Source organism: Ochotona curzoniae, unplaced genomic scaffold (genome assembly GCF_017591425.1).
Source record: "Ochotona curzoniae isolate NIBS_2020 unplaced genomic scaffold, NIBS_Ocur_1.0 contig_4148, whole genome shotgun sequence".
Taxonomy (NCBI): domain Eukaryota; kingdom Metazoa; phylum Chordata; class Mammalia; order Lagomorpha; family Ochotonidae; genus Ochotona; species Ochotona curzoniae.
The window spans coordinates 200,537-222,079 of NW_024466146.1; the positions used below are offsets into that span (position 1 = coordinate 200,537).

A 21,543-nucleotide genomic window follows, 5' to 3' on the forward strand; every position below is an offset into this window, starting at 1 on the left:
GGGCGAACCGGGTGCCCCGGGGTGCTCGTGGGGAGGGTTGGGGCACAGTTCCAGGCCGACGGCTCCCGTCCCCGCCGCGCTGCAGTCCAGCGCCCCGCGGCCCGCGCTGGGAGCGGGCCTAGCGCGCACAGCTCGCCTCTCGGCTGGCGGGGCTCCTGGTCGCCCTGCTGCCGCGCTGCTGGCAGCCTTGAAGAGAGTCCGCGGGCGGTGATCGCCACTAGGGTAATGAGGGGAGGCAGGCCCGGGATGGTGGGGGAGGTCTAGAGGTCGATGGGAGACGTGCTGACTTGTGTCCGCGCGAGATCGGGGCGCCGAGGCCGGACCTAGCCGTGCCCCCGCCAGCCCCCCTGCACGGCTTCTGGCCGGAGCTGGGCGCCCCAGGCCGCGGGTCCCCCGTCCGCGCCTGGACAGCAGCACCTGAACGGAGGGAGGTGCCGGCCACGTCAGGTGCGCGTTCCTCACCGCCCTGTCTCTCACCTTTGGCCGCATCCACCGGCCTGGCGAGCGTTGGCGCACACGGACACCCCGGCCGCCGGCGCCATCTGCCACCTTCCTGAGTTCACTGCCAGGTGCCCCCAGTGCTGGACGATGGAGGAGGCTCTCAGAGTAGCTCGGGTCTTGCAGTGCTTGTTTCCCTTGTGCCTTTGTTGTGTCGAGTACTCCTTTCTCCACGTTGGACGGATGGCTCCGCACCAAACGCACGGTGCCTGGCACCCAGAAGGCGCTCGGTAAATGAATGTCGTTGGAAGCATGAGTCACGATACTAAACTCAGGGAAATTCTTCGGAGCTTTGGTTTTTTACGTGTTTGATGGGTTCCCAGAATCACTTTGAAAATTATAGTCATTTTAAAGCTCAACAGAGTCAAGTCAGGTGGGGTGTTTTTGGTTTTTTTTTTTTTTTTTTGGCATCCTCTGTGACAATAACCTACTATCAGATGCCCCAAAGCATCCCCAAACCCGAGTTTTGTAAACAGAGAGAATGTCCTTCGCTTACCACCAAACGTGCTACCCTTTCAGGCTAAAGCCTTTGGATAGTGCGTTATGGAACAAATTAAAATCTGCAATAAAGCAGTATCATAATTGCAGTTAGCTTCATAGATACAAGTGCACGGACCTTTCAGAAATGTCGCCTCTTAAGTATGGTTATTTTTATAGGAAGGATTTATATTCCCCTGAGAGCTTGCAGAAGCAAACTGCTCTCCTCTCCACCCCCTTGCTAGGGGCGCAGCAGCTGCTTGGCCCCACTGAAGAGTCCGCAGGGGCCAAGCCGAGGCCAAATTCTTGGGCTTAAGCCACTCTGTCACCACAGCCCTTGCAGTGTCAGCAGTTCTCGCTAAGTTTTTCTGAAAAGAAAAAGAAAAAAAAAAAGAATAGATAATGTAATGACGTTTTTAATTCTTTTGAGACCAAACAGGTAACAACTTGCTAATGTTCTGTGGAAATGGCCCGATTCACAGTAATAATCCCCAGAAAATCCAGCTGATCACCACATCCCCAACCTCGCTGATGGTGAGAAGGTCAGCGGAAAGAGGGGCCTTGTCCCCACTGGGTGTCCCCAGCGCCCCGTGCAGCCCCTCGCCTACTCATTAGACAACTGGGGAAAGAATTCTTGGCTGTTAAGCAAGGACAGTGTAATGGTTCCCTATATGTGTATTTTTTCTCCATTCACGTGGATGTCTCCTTAGGCTAGACTATGAGTAAGTGGAGGTTTTACTGAGCTAAATGGTGTGGCGATTGGCATGGTTATGGAAACCCTGCCAACTTGCTTTCCGGGTGAGCTATGCCGCACCGCCACTGTGGTAGGAGTTGCGTTTCAGTGCACGCTTGCGAATCTTTCAGGTGTGTACAAAGTCTGGGAGTTGGGAGCACTTGCAGATGGCGCAGCTCTCACTTGTGTCACTGGAAGGTAGACAGGGCCAGCACGGCTCTCCCCTTTGTGGTAGCACAGCCACTGATGCTAATGCATGGCAGGTTCATAGTGGACGTCAGGAACACACTTACCTCTTCCCTTAGTAACAAAGTTGGACACTCGCCTTCAAACATTTTTTAAAACTTGGATATTTATCTGTAATGTTTGTGGCTTACAATATCTTCTGATTCTCATTTTGCTTGGGTGTTTGTAGATATGATCGAATTGGGGACTTGGGTAAAATGAGTCATGTGCAATGTAGAACGAAGAGATGACACTGGTTTCATGTCAGAGGACAACTGGCACTAGCAAGTTTAGACCATGGCCGCCCTTTCTACTGATATCTGTCAGGAAACCATTGGTGGTGTCTTTGCATCTCCTTAAGGCTAGACAAGTTGCTATTTTATACCTGAATCTACTGCTGGATCCTCTCAAACGCTTCAAGATTAACGGTGTCAACAAGGTAAACAGGAATTATTTGCACATCTTTAGTATCTGTCAACAAATTTCAAGAATGGAATTGAAGTTTAAAAATCATAAGGTGGAAGCAATTTACCCTATAAGAATATTATTTTCACATGAAAACAAAAAAAAAAAATAGTGTATCTCTTTTTCTTTAACCATACAGCAACAAGGACACATTAACTTCTAGTTTTTCATCAATCCTAATTCTCTCCTAAATTTGGTGTTCAGGGACCCTAAATGATTTCATAGGTGATTAATTCAAGAACAAGGCTTTGGAAATTCTCAGTTTTCTTATATTGGGATTCAGTCTCATCTTGGTGGGGGAGGAACTCATTTCTGTCAAATATAGGTTCAAATTTGCTTTCCTGGTTTACTTTCTTATTTGCTCAAGTGTTGTGGGCTGAGGAGTTGATTAGCATTTGTTAAGCTTGGCTCCTGCAGGAAATGGGCTTGGAGGCTGTGGCACCTTGTCTGTCAGACTCATTAGCATCCGATTGTTCTGCTAGAGGCTTGGGGGAAAGGTATATATGGCTGAATAAAGGGAGGCCAAGAGAGACCTCTTCCACCACTACTGGTCTCCTGTTGGTGTCTGATTCCCTGACCCTCGCCGTGTCTATGCTACCGGCCCAGCCGTCCGGTACACTCAAGGTTCCTTCAAAAAACAAATGTACAGAAAAGATAAGCGAGGTGAGGCCCTACACATGCAGAGAGCCTCCCCTCACGTCGCCGCGCCTTCCTCAGTCCAACTTGCTGTGTAGAGCTCTTTCGTTCCAATTTTAGTGTATGTGCTGCCGAAGTGAGCACTATAGAACTCTTTCAACGATGTTCCTAGTCCTTGTGTCAAGGAATTGCTGTATAAATGTCAGGTGGGTTTTGGGTAATTACTTGTCTTCAAAGAATGTTTTTTTATGTAGGTCTAAATTATTTTGCCATTGTTTTTACAGTAGGGTATTTCTGCATCCTGAAACGAAGATAAAACCACCAATCTTCTCTACAATAGATGGAGTTTCACCCCTTTCTGTGAACTAAAGCGAGTCAATGTCTCTTTTGGTAAGTGTCTGTTCCTTCGGCTCTGATTTTGTGCCACCAGGGTGGGGAGCTGCTTAGTGCAGAGCTGTGAAAGAGGCCGGTTCTCGTGGGAGCACCGGATTCTCTGATCTGCTGTTTGCACCTGAATGACCCAGTTCTTGAGAAATTAATTAAATTCTCCTTGAATTTTTGTCTCTCAAGAAGAACTATTCCTGTGTTTTTTGATATATTCATTATTCTAATCATTTTCCCTATACTCACTTTCTTACATTTATTTGTTATACTTGGGTTAATTCCCATCCAGTTAGCTAAGCCTTGTCATTTGAAGATTTTAAAAAATATTTCCTCTCTAGGACAAAAGAGGGAATATTTTGATTCAGAGGATTCTAAAATATTTCGTCATGGCAGAGATAATGTAAAGTTTAAATTAAATTACAAACTGATCTAATATAAGCCACTCTTGATCACATTCTATAATTGTTCCAAAATCCACTGTTATGGAATAAACAATTAAGGAAGATATCCCTTTGCCCAAATTTGGAGGTCCTGATACACAGCCCTCTGAATCTCAGAATCTTCATCTAATGAATGGAAAAACTAGGCCCATGCCCTTGTACATCTTTTCCACCTTACAAATTGATAACATTGATAAACTTTACATATAAAAATATAAATCTAAAGGATTAGGACTGAAATCACCCAACTCTGATCCGTGACCCAGATCTGACTGATTTTGTGGATAAAGTTTACTGAGACAGTCACACCCCTTCATTTTCTTCGTCTGCGTCTTGCTTAGTCTGCTTTCCTGCTGCAGCAAGGAGAGCCATCACTGTATCAGAGACCATACAGCCTGCAAATACTCTGCTGCTCCTTGGAAGTCTGCTGCTCCTTGCTCTTCAGGATGGGGAATTTCATCTCAGTGTGTTTCCAGATACCTGAAGCTCCCCTTTGAAGGAGTAAATCTTGGAGGCAATCAGTTAAAGTAAATGTGTAATGTGCTTCTCATATAACAACATCACTGTCTCCGTCTCCTCTCATCTCTGGAGACTGATGGAGTGGATCCGCAACTAGGAGTCTGAGTTCTGACTACAGTTCCTGGCAATCCTGGGTAAACTGAAAATGAAGATGATACCTGCCCTGCCAACCTCTTTCAATTTTTATAGATCAGAGATATATAAAATTATTCATCATATCAATGTACTCACCGTTTTTTAGAAGCATACTATCTTAACAGGAAAACTGCCTGGTCAAGCATTGTGTGGTACATAAGATACAATGAAATCCTTAAGCTAAAGCAGATACAGTGGTTCTAAATCTTTTTAAAAAAAATTCATCTGATGAGCATCTATTTGACTAAAGGCAGGAAAACACATTTAAAAATAAACTTTTGGACATGGACCAAAAAACATTTGGATTATGTAAAATATGAGGCCTAGACACCAATGCTTGTATTGGGAATAAGTCCCATAGGTACCATACCCTCTGTTGGTAGATGACAAAATTCTTGCCTCTCCGAATAAAAGGGGAGGTATTGACTAGCAATCATTTTGCTTGCACAGTTAGGCACATAAGTCCTTCTTTTTTTTTTTTTTAAAGATTTATCCATTTGTATTACAAAGTCAGATATACAGAGAAGAGGAGAGACAGAGAGGAAGATCTTCCATCCGATGATTCACTCCCCAAGTGAGCCGCAACTGCCGGTACTGCGCAGATCCGAAGCCAGGATCCAGGAACCTCTTCCAGGTCTCCCACGTGGGTGCAGTGTCCCAAAGCCACGGGCCGTCCTTGACTGCTTTCCCAGGCCACAAGCAGGGAGCTGGATGGGAAGTGGAGCTGCCAGGGCCAGAACTGGCGCCCATATGGGATCCTGCTGCGTTCAAGGCGAGGACTCTAGCTGCTAGGCCACTCCACCGAGCCCACATAAGTTCTTCTTACCATATGAATGGGAGCTCTCCTGAGGTCCAAGTCCCCAGCCAGGCAGCGGCCTCAAAAGGACGATTCTAAAGAGGCAGCTTTGGACCTCTGTTAACTTTTATACACACTGTTGTTCATAATGATTGTTGTGAAGATTTCAAGATAAATGTTGCAGAAGATATGTAAATACCAAACATAATAGATTAGTGATCTCTCTGGAAATTGTTTTCCATATGAACAGTAAGAAGTATCTTCAAAAACAGTTTTGTTATAAATGTTACTTACCCTAGAAAACCAACAGAAACTTTACAATGAATCAGTTCTGTAGCTGTCTTGGCATTGTTAGCTTCTGTTATTCAGAATGAATTTTACATAAGACAGTGGGAATATAAATCAACTTATTGCATGGATTAATAAAATATGCAAACTCTAGGAATTCACCTTAAAATGACCAGTTTAATATTGAGAAGTTCTGACATATATTGAAACAAAGAGAAATGTGACTGCTTTTAAATAACTACCAAATATGGAGTTGATATGACTTATCTAATTTGGAAGTGTCTTATACAATGCATGTATACTTTTCTTTTGGTATACCTTTGCTTCTTAAATAGCATAACATTAGATTCACCCTACCAATTGATGATTAGTCACGTGTTATGTTTTTAATGGCAATATGTAATAATAGGATCATGAGTTAATTTGCAGAAAAATATGCTGCGACAATAGAAGTATTTTGAATTTGCTTTGAATCAGAGTTAGAGATATTTGTGACTTTAAGAATCGAATTGGCTCCAGATAGACCTAATATATGGTTTAAAGTGAGTAAACTTTCTCCCTGGACTTAAAAGGGAAAATATCTGAGGATCAAAATGAAAACAATATAAAAATAATACAGCAGATCTTTAGTTAAATATTTAAAAGAATACTTCAGAGGTAACAAAAGTGTTATGAAGACATTGGCTGACACGTCTGACTCCCATATCAGAGAGTCTGGGTCACTATCTGGCTGCACTTTTAATTCCAGCTTCTTGCTGATGCCGGCCTTGGGAGGTGGCAAGTGAGATCCAGGTTGAGGTCTTGGATCCTGGCTTCAGCCTGGCTTAACCCTGTTTATCTGTGTCTCTGCTTTTTAAATAAATAAATATTTTTAGGAGATAAAATTAATATCCGGGCTTAATATGAATTGCTATGATGATCTCAGGAAAGAAGAGAACAAGGGTAAGAGGTAGCTCCGAGTATAATTCTGACAGATAGAAAATCTGTCGTCCACACACCCAGTTGTCTCCCCTCTGCCATTCTGAGTCCCTTCGTGCTACAGATCCTGCCTGACTTCAGTTGTAGATTCCTGTGTTCTGCCCTTTCTCTTGCTCTCCACCCTAAGACCAGATTTTTAAATACACACACATACACATACAATCCCTGGTGACTGATTTTTAACTTTTTAAATGTATTTGTGCCTTCCAGGATTGTTTCTGTACCTCACGAACACAAGTGGAATCACTGAGACCTGAGAAACAGTCTGAAACCAGTATCCATCAGTCCCTGGTAAGGCAATGCATGCTCCCCTGTGACAGTCACTCCTGGTTCTCTCACAGCTCTCCTTCTTTGCTGTTTCTTTTACTAGTTCTTCCCCCTCTATTCTCCTCTCTGTGATTGGCCTCTTCTTTTCCTAAACCGACTCTCCCTGAGAAATCTCACCTCTTCCCACCACTTCGGTGCTTACATTTCAAATTCCTGGAGCTCCTTCAAGTTTCCTGAAGGGAGCCTGGCTTCAAGTAGTTCTTTTGATTCTTAGATTTTTACCTACCACCCCATACTCTTTCTTGGACCCCAGAAGTGTCTTTAGAGCACCTCTGATTGGATTTTTCAAAGGCATTGCAAAATAGTTTGAAAAAAAAATTTTTTCAGATCTCAGCAATACATGTATTTGCTGCTCTTACTGTGAAAATCATCCTATAAAGCCATCCTAACTAGAAACTCTGGAGACTTCTCTTGCCCCTATCGAGTTGGAAGTGTCTTAAGTGTCCACTCTGAAAGGCCATTCACAGGAGCACTGTAATGTTCAAGCATCCTTCTCTTCCCCAGACCACTGCAGGTGGACTCCTTGTCTCTGGTCTCTTAGTCACATAGATAGTCTTCTCCAGCCATGCATATCCCCAGTCAGCACTACTTCCCAGCCCGGTCTGCCAGAGCCACTTCCTGTCTCTCAATCTCTGCTGCCTTCATAAGCCAGTGGATAAAGGTCTGGAATGTCTAGACTTTCTAGGTTTGAGTTAACATATGGTGTGCTCTCTATATGAGATACCATTCATCATTTTCTCCCTTTTAAATTCCTCCTCATTCATTAAAAAAAAAAGTTTCACATGTCCCACTTAAGAAACCTTGCCGTTTGTACGTATTATTCCATATGGTCCTGCATATATTAGACCTTCCCATAAAATAGGACTCTCAGTATAATCTCATGATGACCAGTATCTGTCTCCCTGTCTGTAACATCCTCATTAAAGTAGGCATCCTGTTGTTTTCTGCTTTATCTGCTCTGGGGAGTGCTGATCTGTGAACTAACAGTTAAAAGATCATGCTTGATACTAAATGTTTCTCCGGATCTTCTCCTTCCTACTGTGCTTTGGACCACAGAATGGCACCTGCTTGGAAATGCCCTGCTTGCCACAAAATAAAGATAATCTCACTTCATCTCATTTATGATTCGTCTCAGTCCTGTATTCAGCTATCCTCCTTGTCATTATTTCACCTTGTATTCTGTACTAGTTGATAGTCTTCTAGGCACCTGAGTTTTTGAACAGCAGAAGGTCATAGCCAGCCTAAGTTGGGATTCCCTCCAGGGTGTGGCAGTGTTCAGAACCAATTTATTGTTGTGTCCATGAGGGAGAGGGCTGAACTCCACTCACAGGTGCCTCCCTGGATCCTTCCAACCTCCAGGTTGGAGCCATTTTCTAGTTCGAGGAGCTGAATCTTACATCTCATTTGTTCTGGGAGTTAAACTTTCAGTGAGGAGAGCAGAGGCATGGTCTATGTGATGTCTCTTGCGGAAGCGTAAAACTGGAGAAGTTATGTAATGTAAATTGATACCAGCTGGAACCAGTGCCTGCTGATTAGAGAACACTTCTTGGGCCCTGCCTGAGTCATGCTTAAAAACACCATCTGTTGTCTTTAATGGGGCAACAAGTTTTCCAAGGACCAGGAGCCTATAGGCAGTGTTAAATTTTGTGTTCAAATGTCATGTTTGGAGGACCCTTCTGGTTTTCCAAATGATTTCTGCCTTCTGTAACACTTAAAGCCTTCATGTCTCTAGAAAAGTTCATTTTCTCTAATTAATCTTTGCAAATGAAAAGCTGCAATATTTGAGTTGAGGCGGTGATTTTTCAAATGATACGATTTTGGCATTGCTATAATTCCTAAAAGGTCTAGCAGCCCAGTATTCAACCCACTCAGTGTTTTCTACAGTATCCCTGAGGATTATTTGCAGAAAGGCAAACACAAAATGCTCCATTACAGAAAATAGTAAAACGATACAGGAAGGTATGTAAAACAAGTAAAACATCCAACATGGTCCATGGTCTCTCCCAAAACTTCAGAGTGCCCTTCCATGGTGGTTGCTGAACCAGTCTGTCACCCTCAGAAACTGATTTAGTGGATCTGTATGTCAACGTTAGAAGCACGTTAGATTGATGGATAAACCCAGCCTCCCAGTGTCACAGGAAGTAGTGCCCTTACATTGCAGCTTACATCCTGATAGCAAAGCTCCATGGGAAACCAAATATTAATTGGAAGCAGTTTAATTTGTAAAGGAGAACTAATGTCAAGTGTCAACGTACTTGAAATTCATAGCCTATCTTTTCTTTTGTGGTAAGCAGACATTTTTGCACATCAGATCCCTTCTGCTGGTAGCCCTCCGTTCACTGATGATGTGCCTGTTTGTTCCTCAGGTATTGACAGTAGTGCTCACAACCTCTGTTTGAACATGTGAGTGAAGACCTGTTGTAGAAGTAACCTTATGAGCTTCTTTTGCAGATTAAGTAGCCCCAATTCCTCTAGTGGTATCAGAACCAATATTGCTGGCCCTCCCCAGGCATCTGTATTCAGCAGTGTCCCTGTTAAGCTGTGGTATGTCAGTTATCCACCACGTTCCCAAGACTGGCTTGGTCACATCAATGATGTGACACGCAGGAGGGCTCCTGTCTCCTTCCAGCTGTTCACTCTTTATAAATGCACCTTCATACTGTGCTTTGATTAAGCCTTCCTTGTCATACATACTATGCTTGAGTTAGTAATTAGGCCACTGATTTTTTTTTTAAGATTTTATATTTGTTCCTATAAAACTGTATTGGTCTATGCCCATTCTTCCTGTTACTCAAGATTGTGAGTCCTGGTTTATCCTTCCAGTAGTTAGCTGTGTCTGGCAATGCACAATTCATGTTTGTTTTTTTATAAGCAGACCTTTTACATCTTCGGGAAGTTGCTAAAATTTTTCAAAGAACAAGGACAGGAATGCTGCCATAATTTTTGCTTTCTATTCTCTAACTAAACAGCGGATCAAAGACAAGGGGTCCGTTTTGGGGTGACTTCCTTGCAGTCATCTCACTACTGCCTGTTTATGGTTACCACATTATCTCCTTTAGTGCTTATAACTCACCTACCTAATAATTTGATCTCAGGCTTTTCTGGGAAGCAGTGTCGAGCTTACTCCTTTGCAGTTGTCTCCTGTTTTGCAGTTTGGATTAGCGTTGATATTTCCATTCTGGTTTCTCGTCTGAATTTCAGTACATCTGCAGATTTACTGTCCCAAATGAAGTTGCGTTTGGTGTAGGGATCTGAACCTGCTTGCAGCTGTGAGTGCTCGCTTACCATACAGCTGCTCCTTCTGGTTTATAGAGACCGGTGGAGGAGCTGGAAGCCCGATGGAAGCTGAGCAGCTCTGCTCTCGGACCATCTCTTGCAAAGGTTACACCATTTTTTCAAGCACTGGACTGTTATGTCCCTAATCTACCTGACAGGTCTACACATTGATACCCATTTGCTTTATCTCTTGGGTGTTTTCTTTAAATCTGACTACCTGTGGTTCTAAAGAAAGTAAATTGATTCATTTGGACTTCTTTTCATTTCACTGGAATAATTTTCAATTTTCAATTTTACCTTTTTTAGGCTTTCATTACTCTTGACCAATATTCTTCTTCATTCATCAGTAGCCCTGGGCTTTTTTCTACTCTCTTAAAAGTTTTTGGGAAACTTATCTGCCACTGTCTGTGTATATCTGCATCTGTCATTTCAGACTTCCACTGTTTCTCTTGGGTAAAAAGAATCAAGTATGTGAAAAACATTTAGCACGATTCCTAGCACATAATAATGTCATTTGCCCCCTTTCCTCCTCCTCCTTTTCTTGGAGACAGTAACAAGATTCTTGCCACCTGCTGGTGCCTGTTAATTCTAAGCCTTTACCAGATCCTCCTGGCTCTCATATAATGCCACTGGTTTAGGCATCCTGTTACCCCCGCACTGTGCACTGTTTCATTGCCACCTGCTATTTTGTTGCCACCTGTACAGACACAAACCCAAGACTGCCCCCAGTGCATCCCATGAGACCTTCTAGTGGCACATGGTCCTTCATTCAGGAGCTCTCTATATAACACCTCCACCAGCAGAGAATGTCTCTCATGGGAGAAAAATAGATGTGGCCAGCAACCACTGGCCTCGGCAGCAAAGCCTAGGGCGCCCCTCAGAGGCCCTGGTCAGCTCTTCCTCCAGCCGCCAGGAAAGATGATCAGCCTTTCTCAGCAAGTCCCAAAAGCTATCCGCTGGGAAGAATTCCTTGCTTTTTGTAACTTTTCTTTCCCTGCAGTGGCTGGATCCCTGGTAATCATGAGAACAGTCTCTTGAGCCACCTTTCTGTGTCTTGCTAATGAATTCCTGTGTGTTGGGAAATATAAGTAGCAGAATTTCTGTTGGGGTGGGGACACAAGATTACCGGACTGCAAAAGTTTATGTTATGTTTGCATCTGTTAAAACTGTGCAGGTTGATGAGCCAGCCCTTTCCCAGTTCCCTCCCTCTGCCAGAGCCAGCGAAGTGATATGTTCCACCAATGTTTCACACTATGAACTCCAAGTGGAAATAGGTAATAATCCTGAATTTCACATAATCGACCCCTTGCAAGTAGAAATGAAATTATTACCAGAAAGGTTGTTTTGTAGGCAAGACGTTTTTGGTGATTACGTACAGCAGAAAATTAGATGCAAATGTCAGCCTAATGAATTCAGTATATTTTGTCTAAAGATAATGACCCAGACTTTTTCAACATTCCTATCTAAAGATTTTTTTATTTCAGTGAAGTGCATTTAGAGGAGGGAGACCCAAAGTAATCTAAGTGCTTCTTACTTCTGTTTCTATTGTGGGAGGCTTTTCATTTTATGTCATAATTTATATTGGGTATGAATTAATATCAAATCTTGCAAATCTTCTCAGTCAGAGTCCCTTAACTAAATTGCTTTCTAGTTTAAAACTTTACCTAAAATGTTTGTAGTGTGAGCCTTTATCAGTTAAGAGTGGAGCCCAGTGACGGGGTCAGGTGCCAGGGACAATGCCATGAGTGGTTCCTGTCCTCTGCGTGGACAGGCACCTAGGACAGCTTTGTCTCCTGCACTGGAGAGTGCATTAGTTATGCCGTGTGCCAAGTGTTACAGGAGCAGAGACAAGGGAGTGCCAAAGCAACCAGCCTGGGAGCAAACAGAGGTGACCAAAAGGGGCTGGGTCCTGAAGAGTGAGCAGGAGTTTGCTAGTTGTTCTTCTCAGGGTTTTTATTGAAAAATAACAAGAAAAGTCATGGCTGAATGAAGCAGAAAAGGAATTTTTGAACAATGTTGCTAACTCACAGGATTGCTGGTTAGAACAATAGGCTGGCAAGAAACCAATTGTATAGAGTATCTGTCTAGGAGCAGCCATGGACTAGGACCAGTCTAGGTGGAATTTTTAAAATATTTATTTAATTAGTTACTTTATTAGTAACTTACTTATTACAGAGAAAGAGGAAAAAACACACAAAGAGAGGTATCTTCCATCTGCTGGCTCATTCTCCAAATGGCCACAGTGCTAAGGCTGGGGCTGGATCAGGCTGAAGCCAGGAGCCAGAAGCTTGATTTGGGTCTCCTGTGTGGGTGCAGGGGCCCAAACACTTGGGTCATCCTCTGCTGCTTTCCCAGGTGCATTTGTAGAGAACTGGATGCGAAGTGGAACAGTCGGGACTGAAACTAGTGCAACTAGTGCTGTCCTGGGATGCTAGCATCCCAACCTGCATGCCACCGTGCAGGCCTTTAGCCTAGTTAGTGATCTTGCTGCTGAGTTAGTCCTTCCAAGACACTGGCCCTCTGCAGTGAGCTCTGACTGCCCCTGTACCTTCATGCCACTGCCACATCTTCCCATTGACTAAATCTGGGCTACATGCCAGGGCGAGAGACCAAGGGGAGTGAGGACCTTCCCTTTTCTAAAGCAGCAAATTGGTGATGGTGATGGTCAGAGCATCCAGGAAACTTTATGCTGCAGAGCTGTGCTGCACAGCTAACATGTTTTACTCATTGTGTGTGGAAATATAGGGTGGTTCAGCCACCTTGGCAAGTTTGGCAGCTTCTTATAAAGTTAAAGGCCCACTGGCCCTGACCCAGCAAACTCATCTCAGGTATTTGCTCAAGAGAAATGAAAACACATGTCTGTTGAAAGACCTATGTAGGAATATTTTTGCAGCTTTCCTTACAATCAGCAAAAACAAAACAAAACAAAACAAGAAAAACCACCTAAATATTCTCTAGTCTTTGGATTAATAAACTGCTCTCTGACTACCCAACAGATTATTCCTCAGTGATAGAGGGAATCTGCTGATACAAATGACAGCAATGGATGAGTCTGGAAGCACTGTTAGTGAGAGAAGCTAAGCACAGACACCAGGGCATCGGGGTGGCACAGTGAGGGATGGTCACTTACCATGCCACCGCCCCATATTGGAGCGTCAGTTTAAATCCCAGCTACCCTGCTTCTAATCCAGCTTCCTGTCAATGTGCCCAGGAAAGCAGAGGAAGACAGCCCAAGTATCTGGGACCTTGTCACCCATAAAGGAGTTGTGTTCTTGGTTCCTGGCTCCTGGTTTTGGCCTACCACAAACCTGCATATGGCAGCCATTTGGGGGGCAGGCAGTAGGTGGAAAGCCTCTTTCTTCATCTTTCCCTCTATTTCTGACACTCTTACTTTAAAATAAGTCAGTTTTTGAAAAGAAGACCAGAGATAACATTTATATAACAAGGAAATACCAGATGAGTAATTGCCGAAGAGTTGAGATTGAGGATGGCTGGAGACTGCTGAATGACAAATTGTTATATTCATTATAATAGACATGTAATGGTATGTCATTGTTTTAATGTTTATTTCTCTATCTTGGGCATCTTTTCATATGCCTATTTGGCTATGCCTATATTCCTGTTTTGTGGACTGCCTGTTTAATTTCCTGCCCATTTTTTAGTTAGATCACTTGTTATCTATTATATGGTTGTTAGAATTGTTTACATAGAGAGTTCTGGATGGACATCTTGTCAGATACAAATTTTGTTACTATTCTTAGTCAGTGGCTTGCCTTTTCCTTTTCTTAGTATTGTATTTTGAAGAGCGGACATTTTGATTTTGGTGAAGTCCAAATTGTCAGTTGCTTTCTTTGGTTGCTAACATGAGTTTTGTGAGTTTTACAGGGAGAGGATTTGACAACCTGACTTCTGTCCACCTTGCACGGCATACTCCTACAGGAACACTGGTAACCATAAAAATTACCAATCTGGAGAACTGCACTGAAGAACGCCTAAAAGCTTTACAGGTGACCAGAGGAAGAAAATGATATGTGTTCTGTTTGATGGGGTTACACCTGTAAGAATTCCACCCTCCCCCTTTCTGTTAGGAAAGGTGGCTTTCTTTGTTCTGATTAACATGAAGTTACAGAATTGCAAAGGATCCTTGGAAGGCAGATCCGGTGTGGGAAAGAGCAAATGCATTTGAACTTCGGAATCTGCTATTCATTCCTTCAAAGGAGCATCGTGCTCTCAGGGCTGGTTTGGTGACTGAGAGCATCCCTTGTGAACCCAAGCACAACTAGTCATGGAGGGAAAAAGCAAGCAACGAAGGCATTGCCTTTACATTCAGCAAAGCAGACTGGGCATCTGAGTCGATATATTTTTTTAAGTCAATATATTTTGATAAAAATGCATTTCAGGTACATTATAGTGCTATTTTCATTATTATCTATCATTTCTCTAGAATGGGGCGAAGAATTTTGCTGTGACATTCTGATTTCTGAAATATTTATATGCACATGTGTATTCCATAGAAAAAGAAGGGGCACTTGAAAAAACTGTACTAAAGCTGGCGGTCATTTCTCTTGTGATGGGCTGCTGGCTGTGATTTTTATGCTCAGATGGCTTGTGTTCTAAAAGTGTTCTTTTTTTAACAAGAACATGGTGTAGTTCCTGAGATTGTGACCTCTGGAGTCAGAGCAAGTTCCCCTCCCTCTTGTACTCCTCTAGCTGACAACGTGCTGGGTGGGAGCTGTTTCCCAGGTATTGTCTTCTGTTAGCTGGGGCTCCCTTTATGCTCAGATGGCTTGTGTTCTAAAAGTGTTCTTTTTTTAACAAGAACATGGTGTAGTTCCTGAGATTGTGACCTCTGGAGTCAGAGCAAGTTCCCCTCCCTCTTGTACTCCTCTAGCTGACAACGTGCTGGGTGGGAGCTGTTTCCCAGGTATTGTCTTCTGTTAGCTGGGGCTCCCTGTGCCACAGGCACGTGGAGTGGCTGTGACGTTTATGGAGAAGCAAGCACCAAGAATGGGGCTTTGCACTATTTCTGTCCCTTGAGTAGCAGCCTCCACCAGTGCTATTACCTTCATCATAAGAGAAATGGTGATTCTGAATGTCTGGTCTCTTGTTTGTTTATCCCAGAAAGGGCTGATCCTGTCCCACCTCTTCCGACACCCCAACATTACAACCTACTGGACCGTTTTCACTGTTGGCAGCTGGCTCTGGGTTATTTCTCCATTTATGGCCTATGGTAAGAAAACTGATTTTAAAGTAAAATGACATCATTTTAGTGTAGATACTATTAGAAAGAGGAGAGAGAGCTTAGGTGTAAGATGCACTCTGTTTAAGTGAAAAGCCTCATGGCTGATACTAGATTTTATGAGATTATTTCTGCATCTGATTCATGTTGAATTTTCCTCTCAGAAGAAAGTCCAAGAGGCATGCTGATCGATGGGACTACTTCCAGTGCTTCTCCAAGAATCCCCTGCCCCCACACAGGCTGCTGCTTCCCTTCAGGTTCCTTGCCGTCTCTCAGTGGAGACCTGCTGGAACCCAGCAGACAGCAGCAGTTATGCAGAGCCGTGAACTCCAGGGAGCCTCTCCATGTGCCTCCTGAGGGCAAGGATCATTCATGTGCTTCCCATTTGGGAGATCCCATGAATTCACATTGTAGTACCGAACACAAAATAGTAATCAGGAAGTGCTTGGAATGAATAAGTGAATAGGTTCTAGAGCTTTGATTTTTCAAAACATCTTTTTTGTGACTTAAGTCTGTATTTTAAAAAATACACATACACATACATACATACCTAGGTATGTGTTTTCACTAATTTTGAAAAATCGGTAATTCTTTCATAATTTTTAGAGCATCATTAGGAAAAAATGTTCCTAAGATTCTTGAAGGAAAGTTACCTTCACCTGGGAAAGTAGCTAGGCTCTAAAAAGTAACAGGTGTGTGTGTGTGCACGCACGCGAGTATTTAAACAGAATATTTAAAACATGGCTGAACCAAAAGCACCTTTGCTGTTCATCTAAGGATTTCAAGGGTTTCTTTTAGGTTCAGCAAGTCACCTCTTGAAGACTTACTTCCCTGAAGGAATGAGTGAACCTCTAATAAGAAACATTCTCTTTGGAGCAGTCAGAGGGCTGAACTACCTGCACCAAAATGGCTGCATTCATAGGTATTTATTTATTGGTATTGTACAGTATGAAAGTGCTGTGCTTGGTGCTGGAGTACAGCACCTGCGCACTTCAGCTCGGGCTGTCTCATGAAGATGGAAGAGTCTGTGCGTTCAGAGTGCAATGCAGGGAGTGGGATCCTAATTAGCAGGCTGGGCAGGGGGTGGACTGGAGTGGGTGGAGCATGTTTTCTTTTTTAAGCAAATAAAAAGTTTGTCTGCTTGCCAGTTTAGAGCATGTTTGTATTGTGAATAGATTGCAATTCAATTTTTTCATGATTTCCTAAATATTTTGCAGTTCCTTGAGATTATGAAACTAATTGTCAATATCCTTGATACCAAACTGTAAATGCAGAAGTAACTGACTGAATGTGACACCTGCTGTTTTGGCATACACTGGGATTTTGTTTTGTCTTTTAATCAAGTCACTTTCAAATGAACCTTTTTTTAAATTTTATTGTTTTGATCTCCTCAGAGCTTTCGTTCATACTCTTTGTTTGCTTATTTTAACCAGCATTCTGGTTAACTGACAGTTTCAACGGCCTAGATCCTATGACTTGAGGTTTTATGATATATTATTCATTGACCATCCATTAGTTTCCACATTCAGTATTTTGGATGAAAAAATAATGGTAATCTTTCTATTGCCGAAAGGAAAATTTTACATAAAATATCTTTGTAAGTGCTATGCCAGGAGAGGCTGTCTTTTATTGAGTAGTACTGTGTTTAACATTCAGTTACAATCCTAGTGTTCAAGTAATACTTATTTTTCTTGGAATTTTCCTAAGTGCTTTGCAATAGCATCTCAAATAGTAAGGCTGAAAATTTGATTCTATTCCTTGTTTGAAAAACTATCACTTCCAACATGTAGCTTTCTACAATATTGTTTTAGTGCTGTGTTAAGTAACTGAGTGAGTTCTTTCACTCCCTGTATTCGTGGCAGTGTGTATCTCATGGCTGGTTCTTAAAGGGTATTTAGTTTCCAAGAGAATACATGGATTTGTCCTGACCATGTTTTTACGTTCTTCCTGGGCCACGTTCCCAGTACTTAGGATTGTTTCTTTTTGTTCTAGGAGTATTAAAGCCAGCCATATTCTCATTTCTGGTGATGGCCTGGTGACACTCTCTGGCCTGTCCCATCTGCATAGTTTGATTAAACACGGACAGAGGCATAGGGCTGTGTTTGATTTTCCACAGTTCAGCACGTCAGTGCAGCCGTGGCTGAGTCCAGAACTACTGAGACAGGTCAGGTGTGGCCGTTGCATTGGGTTGTCTGTGCGTCTCAAGTGTCTTTTGAGTCTGACTGAAGGACAGTTGTGTTTTTATATTTGGATTGGTGAATGGCCTCCTGCAAGACTTTTTTCTCTTGTCAAAATGATGTTAGGAATTCTAAATTGCATATCATATATTAAGTGATTATTATGGGACTTTCTCCCCCTTATTGTTTACCATCCTTTATCAAAAAGAACACACACATAACTTTATGCTTACTTATTGCCACTAAAAACATTAAATCAATTGTATTCTACAGGATCTACATGGATATAATGTGAAGTCAGATATTTACAGTGTTGGCATTACAGCATGTGAACTAGCCAGTGGGCAGGTACCTTTCCAGGATATGCATAGAACTCAGGTACGTGCCACTGAAATTCCTGACCCCCTGGCCTTTTGTAAGATCTCTTCCATTCTAGATCATTGCTATTAAATATATATGCTCTAGACTGAGAAGCTTTATTGTTAGTATATTTGTTTTGATATTTTGCCTACACAGAGTTGACAGAAATTCTTCTTTTAGATGCTCTTACAGAAGCTGAAAGGTCCTCCTTACAGCCCATTGGATACCAGCATTTTCCTTCAGTCAGACTCCAGAATGAAAAAATCACGATCTGGTATAGATTCTGGGATTGGAGAAAGTGTACTTGCCTCTAGTGGGACTCACACTGTAAATAGTGACCGATCGCACACGCCATCCTCAAAAACCTTCTCTCCTGCTTTCTTCAGCTTGGTACAACTCTGTTTGCAACAAGATCCTGAGAAAAGGTAATACTGGCCACTTTAAATAGCAGATGTATGTTTTATACCTTACAGAAGCTTTGTCATATTTCCCTTCCCACAAGATTGAAATGTTTTATCTTTTGACCAAAAATGGAAGCTTAATCTACAAAATATCAATGCTAAGTGGGTGGGGGTGGGAGGGTAGTAGAGGCTGTGGCAGGGAGAAGTCAGTGTTGTAGAGTAGCGGGTAGCATCTCATTTGAGCATTGGTTCATGTCCCAGGTGCTCCAATTCCATGACGGCTCTCTGCTGATAAGTCTGGGAAAGGCAGTGAAAGCCTGGGTGCCTAGGTACCAGCCACCCATGTCGGAGCCCCAGATGAAGTTCCTGGCTTCTGCCTGGCCTGGCTCTGGCTGTTGCAGCCATCTTGGGAGTGAACATGCAGATGGCAAATCTCTCTTTCCTTCTGTACATAACTCTTTCAAATAAATGATTTTTTAAAAATAAAAACAACAAATAGAGTCAGTAGGCAAATGGAAAAATGACCACCACCAGTTCAACATCAGAAAAATTGGTTTCCAGTCTCAGCTTTACTGTTTCCAAGCCAAGTCTAGCCTTATTAGAATCAGTTGCTTTTTGAATATTAATGGTTGCATTTATAGTAATACATTTTAGAAACTGCTAAGCAATATTGAAATGTAAGTAGCCGCTTTTATAGTAATATAAATGATCACTATAGGTAACTATGTGTTAGCATCAGTATTTCAGAAACAACATGTGTCTTAATTATCATTTTTAACCTCAAAGTGCCTGGTATAGCTCATTGTAAATAGTGAATGTCCAATAAATATTTAGTATAATTAATATTAATTGAAGGACAGTTCTAGGATTTGTTGTTTCCATTAGATAAAGGTGGAGCTAAGATTTGAGCTTCTGACATAGCTCCTAACACTTTCTACTATATTATAGTGTTATGGCTGTTTTATAGAGCTAACAATTTCTGCTATATTATACATTCTAATCTGATTGTTTCTCATAACTTTTCTTTTTAATTTCAGGCCATCAGCAAGTAGTTTATTGTCCCATGTATTCTTCAAACAGGTGAGCTAATCTATCATCTATTGTCTAGATAGTTTCAAATTTTACTAAAAAGACATTTTATTTTGTTGGTTTATTGGGATACTTTGGTTATCAAGATTCTTACTAATAACTTATAAAAATAACGTTAAGAAACAGAAAACCTTTCGGCGGTTTAACAATGGGATTTCTAAAAGATTTGCATTTTTTAAAACAAAGTAAGTGAAAATAAACTAGACCATCATCACATGTCACTATATGCTCAGTCTTAATTTTGACTGGTGACTTTGTCTACATTGGCTAGAATGATAAAAGTCCATTTTCTGGCTTTTCTAACTCTTTCCAGGTGATGAGCAACAAAGGCATTTTTGGGGAAAATACTGAAAAACAGCATAAAGACTTCAAACACAATTTCTTTAAAAGTTATGTATTGCTAATAAGTCTGATGTATTAAATTTACCAACAGCCTCATTTTGGATTTCTTTAATAGATGAAGGAAGAAAGCCAGGACTCCATACTGTCACTGCTGCCTCCTGCTTATAACAAGCCATCGATGGCACTGCCTCCAGTGCTACCTTGGACCGAGCCAGAATGTGATTTTCCTGACGACAAAGATTCAGACTGGGAATTCTAGGGCCACCAAATCACCTTATGCCCTGTATACTTGACACTGTCTTCTTGCTGCTTTTTATTCTGTATTGCTAGGTACAAATACCAGAGTTATACTTGAAAATACAGTTGGTGCACTGGAGAATCTCATTTAAAGCCACTCTGCTCACAGCGAGACAGGTGGGCGTGAGTGGATAGCCTCTCTGTCTAGCTCAGTGTGCTCTCACAACTCCAGGGAAACATCCAGATGATTCATCTAGCAACCATTAGTGTCACTGAGTCTTTAGAAATGTCCCCAAGCTGTGACTAACTCATTTCTATCCTTCTGTAGTTTTTGAGCCAATAAACTTCTGCAGCATTTCACTCTCCTCTTGGGCTTCAGCCCTTGTAGGACAGTGCTTCCAGGTACATCCTGTTTTTCTTCCAGGTCCTCTAGCCTTTTTCATCAGTTTTTGTTACAACAGGCTAGTCTACCTTGGCACCAAACCCTTTTTTGGAGAAGAGAAAATATTTGTATTTTCCCTTTTTCTATTAATACTTATGGTAATATCAAACTGAGCCTCACTCAAAATAAATGATTCACTTGAAATACATAGAGAATTTGTAATTTGTTTTTTCTTAAAAAAGAAGAGAGCTAATTAGGGCACTCTCTTTGATTTTACCTATGTAAATTATACATGCTAAATTCATGCCCCCTGTGGGAGCTCAATAAAAGTTTATTGACTTGAGTTTATGCTTTTATTTTCCTTGTGTGATTTTGCAAAGATCAAACACAAATTCTACATGTGTTTTTTTGAAGAAACCATTTCCAAGTGAACTTGCAACTTTCAAGAGACAGCTGAGTACTTGGTTCAGTGAAGGCACGCGTTTCAGTCATTTACATGATCATTGCCTCTGTAGGACATTAAACAGAAGAACACAGAGGTCTGAATTAGTGCTAATCCATTATTAGCAAGAGAGGCCATGTCCCTCAGAAAGAGCATGGTGGGTAAGCTGTGGCTAATTGGAACTTACCTGACTTTCTTATTCTGTACATACTTACAGGCAGTCTACAAATTAACAGGCAATTGAATACAATCCTTTCCATGTTCATTGGCTAGATCTCCCCAAGATGTGGGTTTGGGTTACTCTACCAAGCAAGCCAAGAAGAGCTGCCAAGGTGAAAGTGAATCCAGAATGGGTGGTGGAGGAGACGAGGTACAGGACTAACGGAGACTTTGAGAGTACCCACAGTGGTCAGGGCTGCGCCTCTCTCCCTCAGCCAGAGAAACCCACTGTGGAAGCCATGAAACGGTGCCTCAGCTCTCTGGCTGTGGCCTGGGAAGTATAATGTGTGCACATAAAGAAATGGATTCATGGTAAGCAGCTGGAAGTGTGGAGCCTGATAAGTCCCAAGGTCTGCACGCTAGAGACCCAGGAAAACAGAGTACAGCTCTAGTCCAGCAGCCATGAACTCAAGACAGAAGAGCCCATTTCTCAGCTTGAGTCCAAAGGCAGGGAAAAATTCAAACCAAGTCAGGAGGA

General features: G+C 42.2%; 1 protein-coding gene across 4 annotated transcripts; it reads left to right on the top strand.

Annotated features, from left to right (window-relative positions):
- The first annotated feature begins 71 nt into the window (after nucleotides 1–71).
- On the top strand, nucleotides 72–20,747 carry LOC121159405 (STE20-related kinase adapter protein beta). Of its 4 annotated transcripts, none has more exons than XM_040984444.1 (12): nucleotides 72–222; nucleotides 3,319–3,424; nucleotides 6,785–6,865; nucleotides 11,352–11,451; nucleotides 14,063–14,184; nucleotides 15,299–15,407; nucleotides 16,215–16,338; nucleotides 17,409–17,580; nucleotides 17,867–17,971; nucleotides 18,134–18,378; nucleotides 19,392–19,434; nucleotides 19,901–20,747. In XM_040984444.1, exons 2-12 carry the CDS (start codon nucleotides 3,413–3,415, stop codon nucleotides 20,042–20,044), a joined length of 1,257 nt encoding a protein of 418 aa, XP_040840378.1. In that variant the 5' UTR covers nucleotides 72–222; nucleotides 3,319–3,412; the 3' UTR covers nucleotides 20,045–20,747. The 4 variants fall into 4 exon arrangements, with proteins under 4 accessions (XP_040840378.1, XP_040840380.1, XP_040840381.1 ...); XM_040984446.1 differs by lacking the exon at nucleotides 72–222 and adding an exon at nucleotides 2,302–2,372; XM_040984447.1 differs by lacking the exon at nucleotides 72–222 and adding an exon at nucleotides 3,089–3,155.
- The last annotated feature ends 796 nt before the right edge of the window (nucleotides 20,748–21,543 follow it).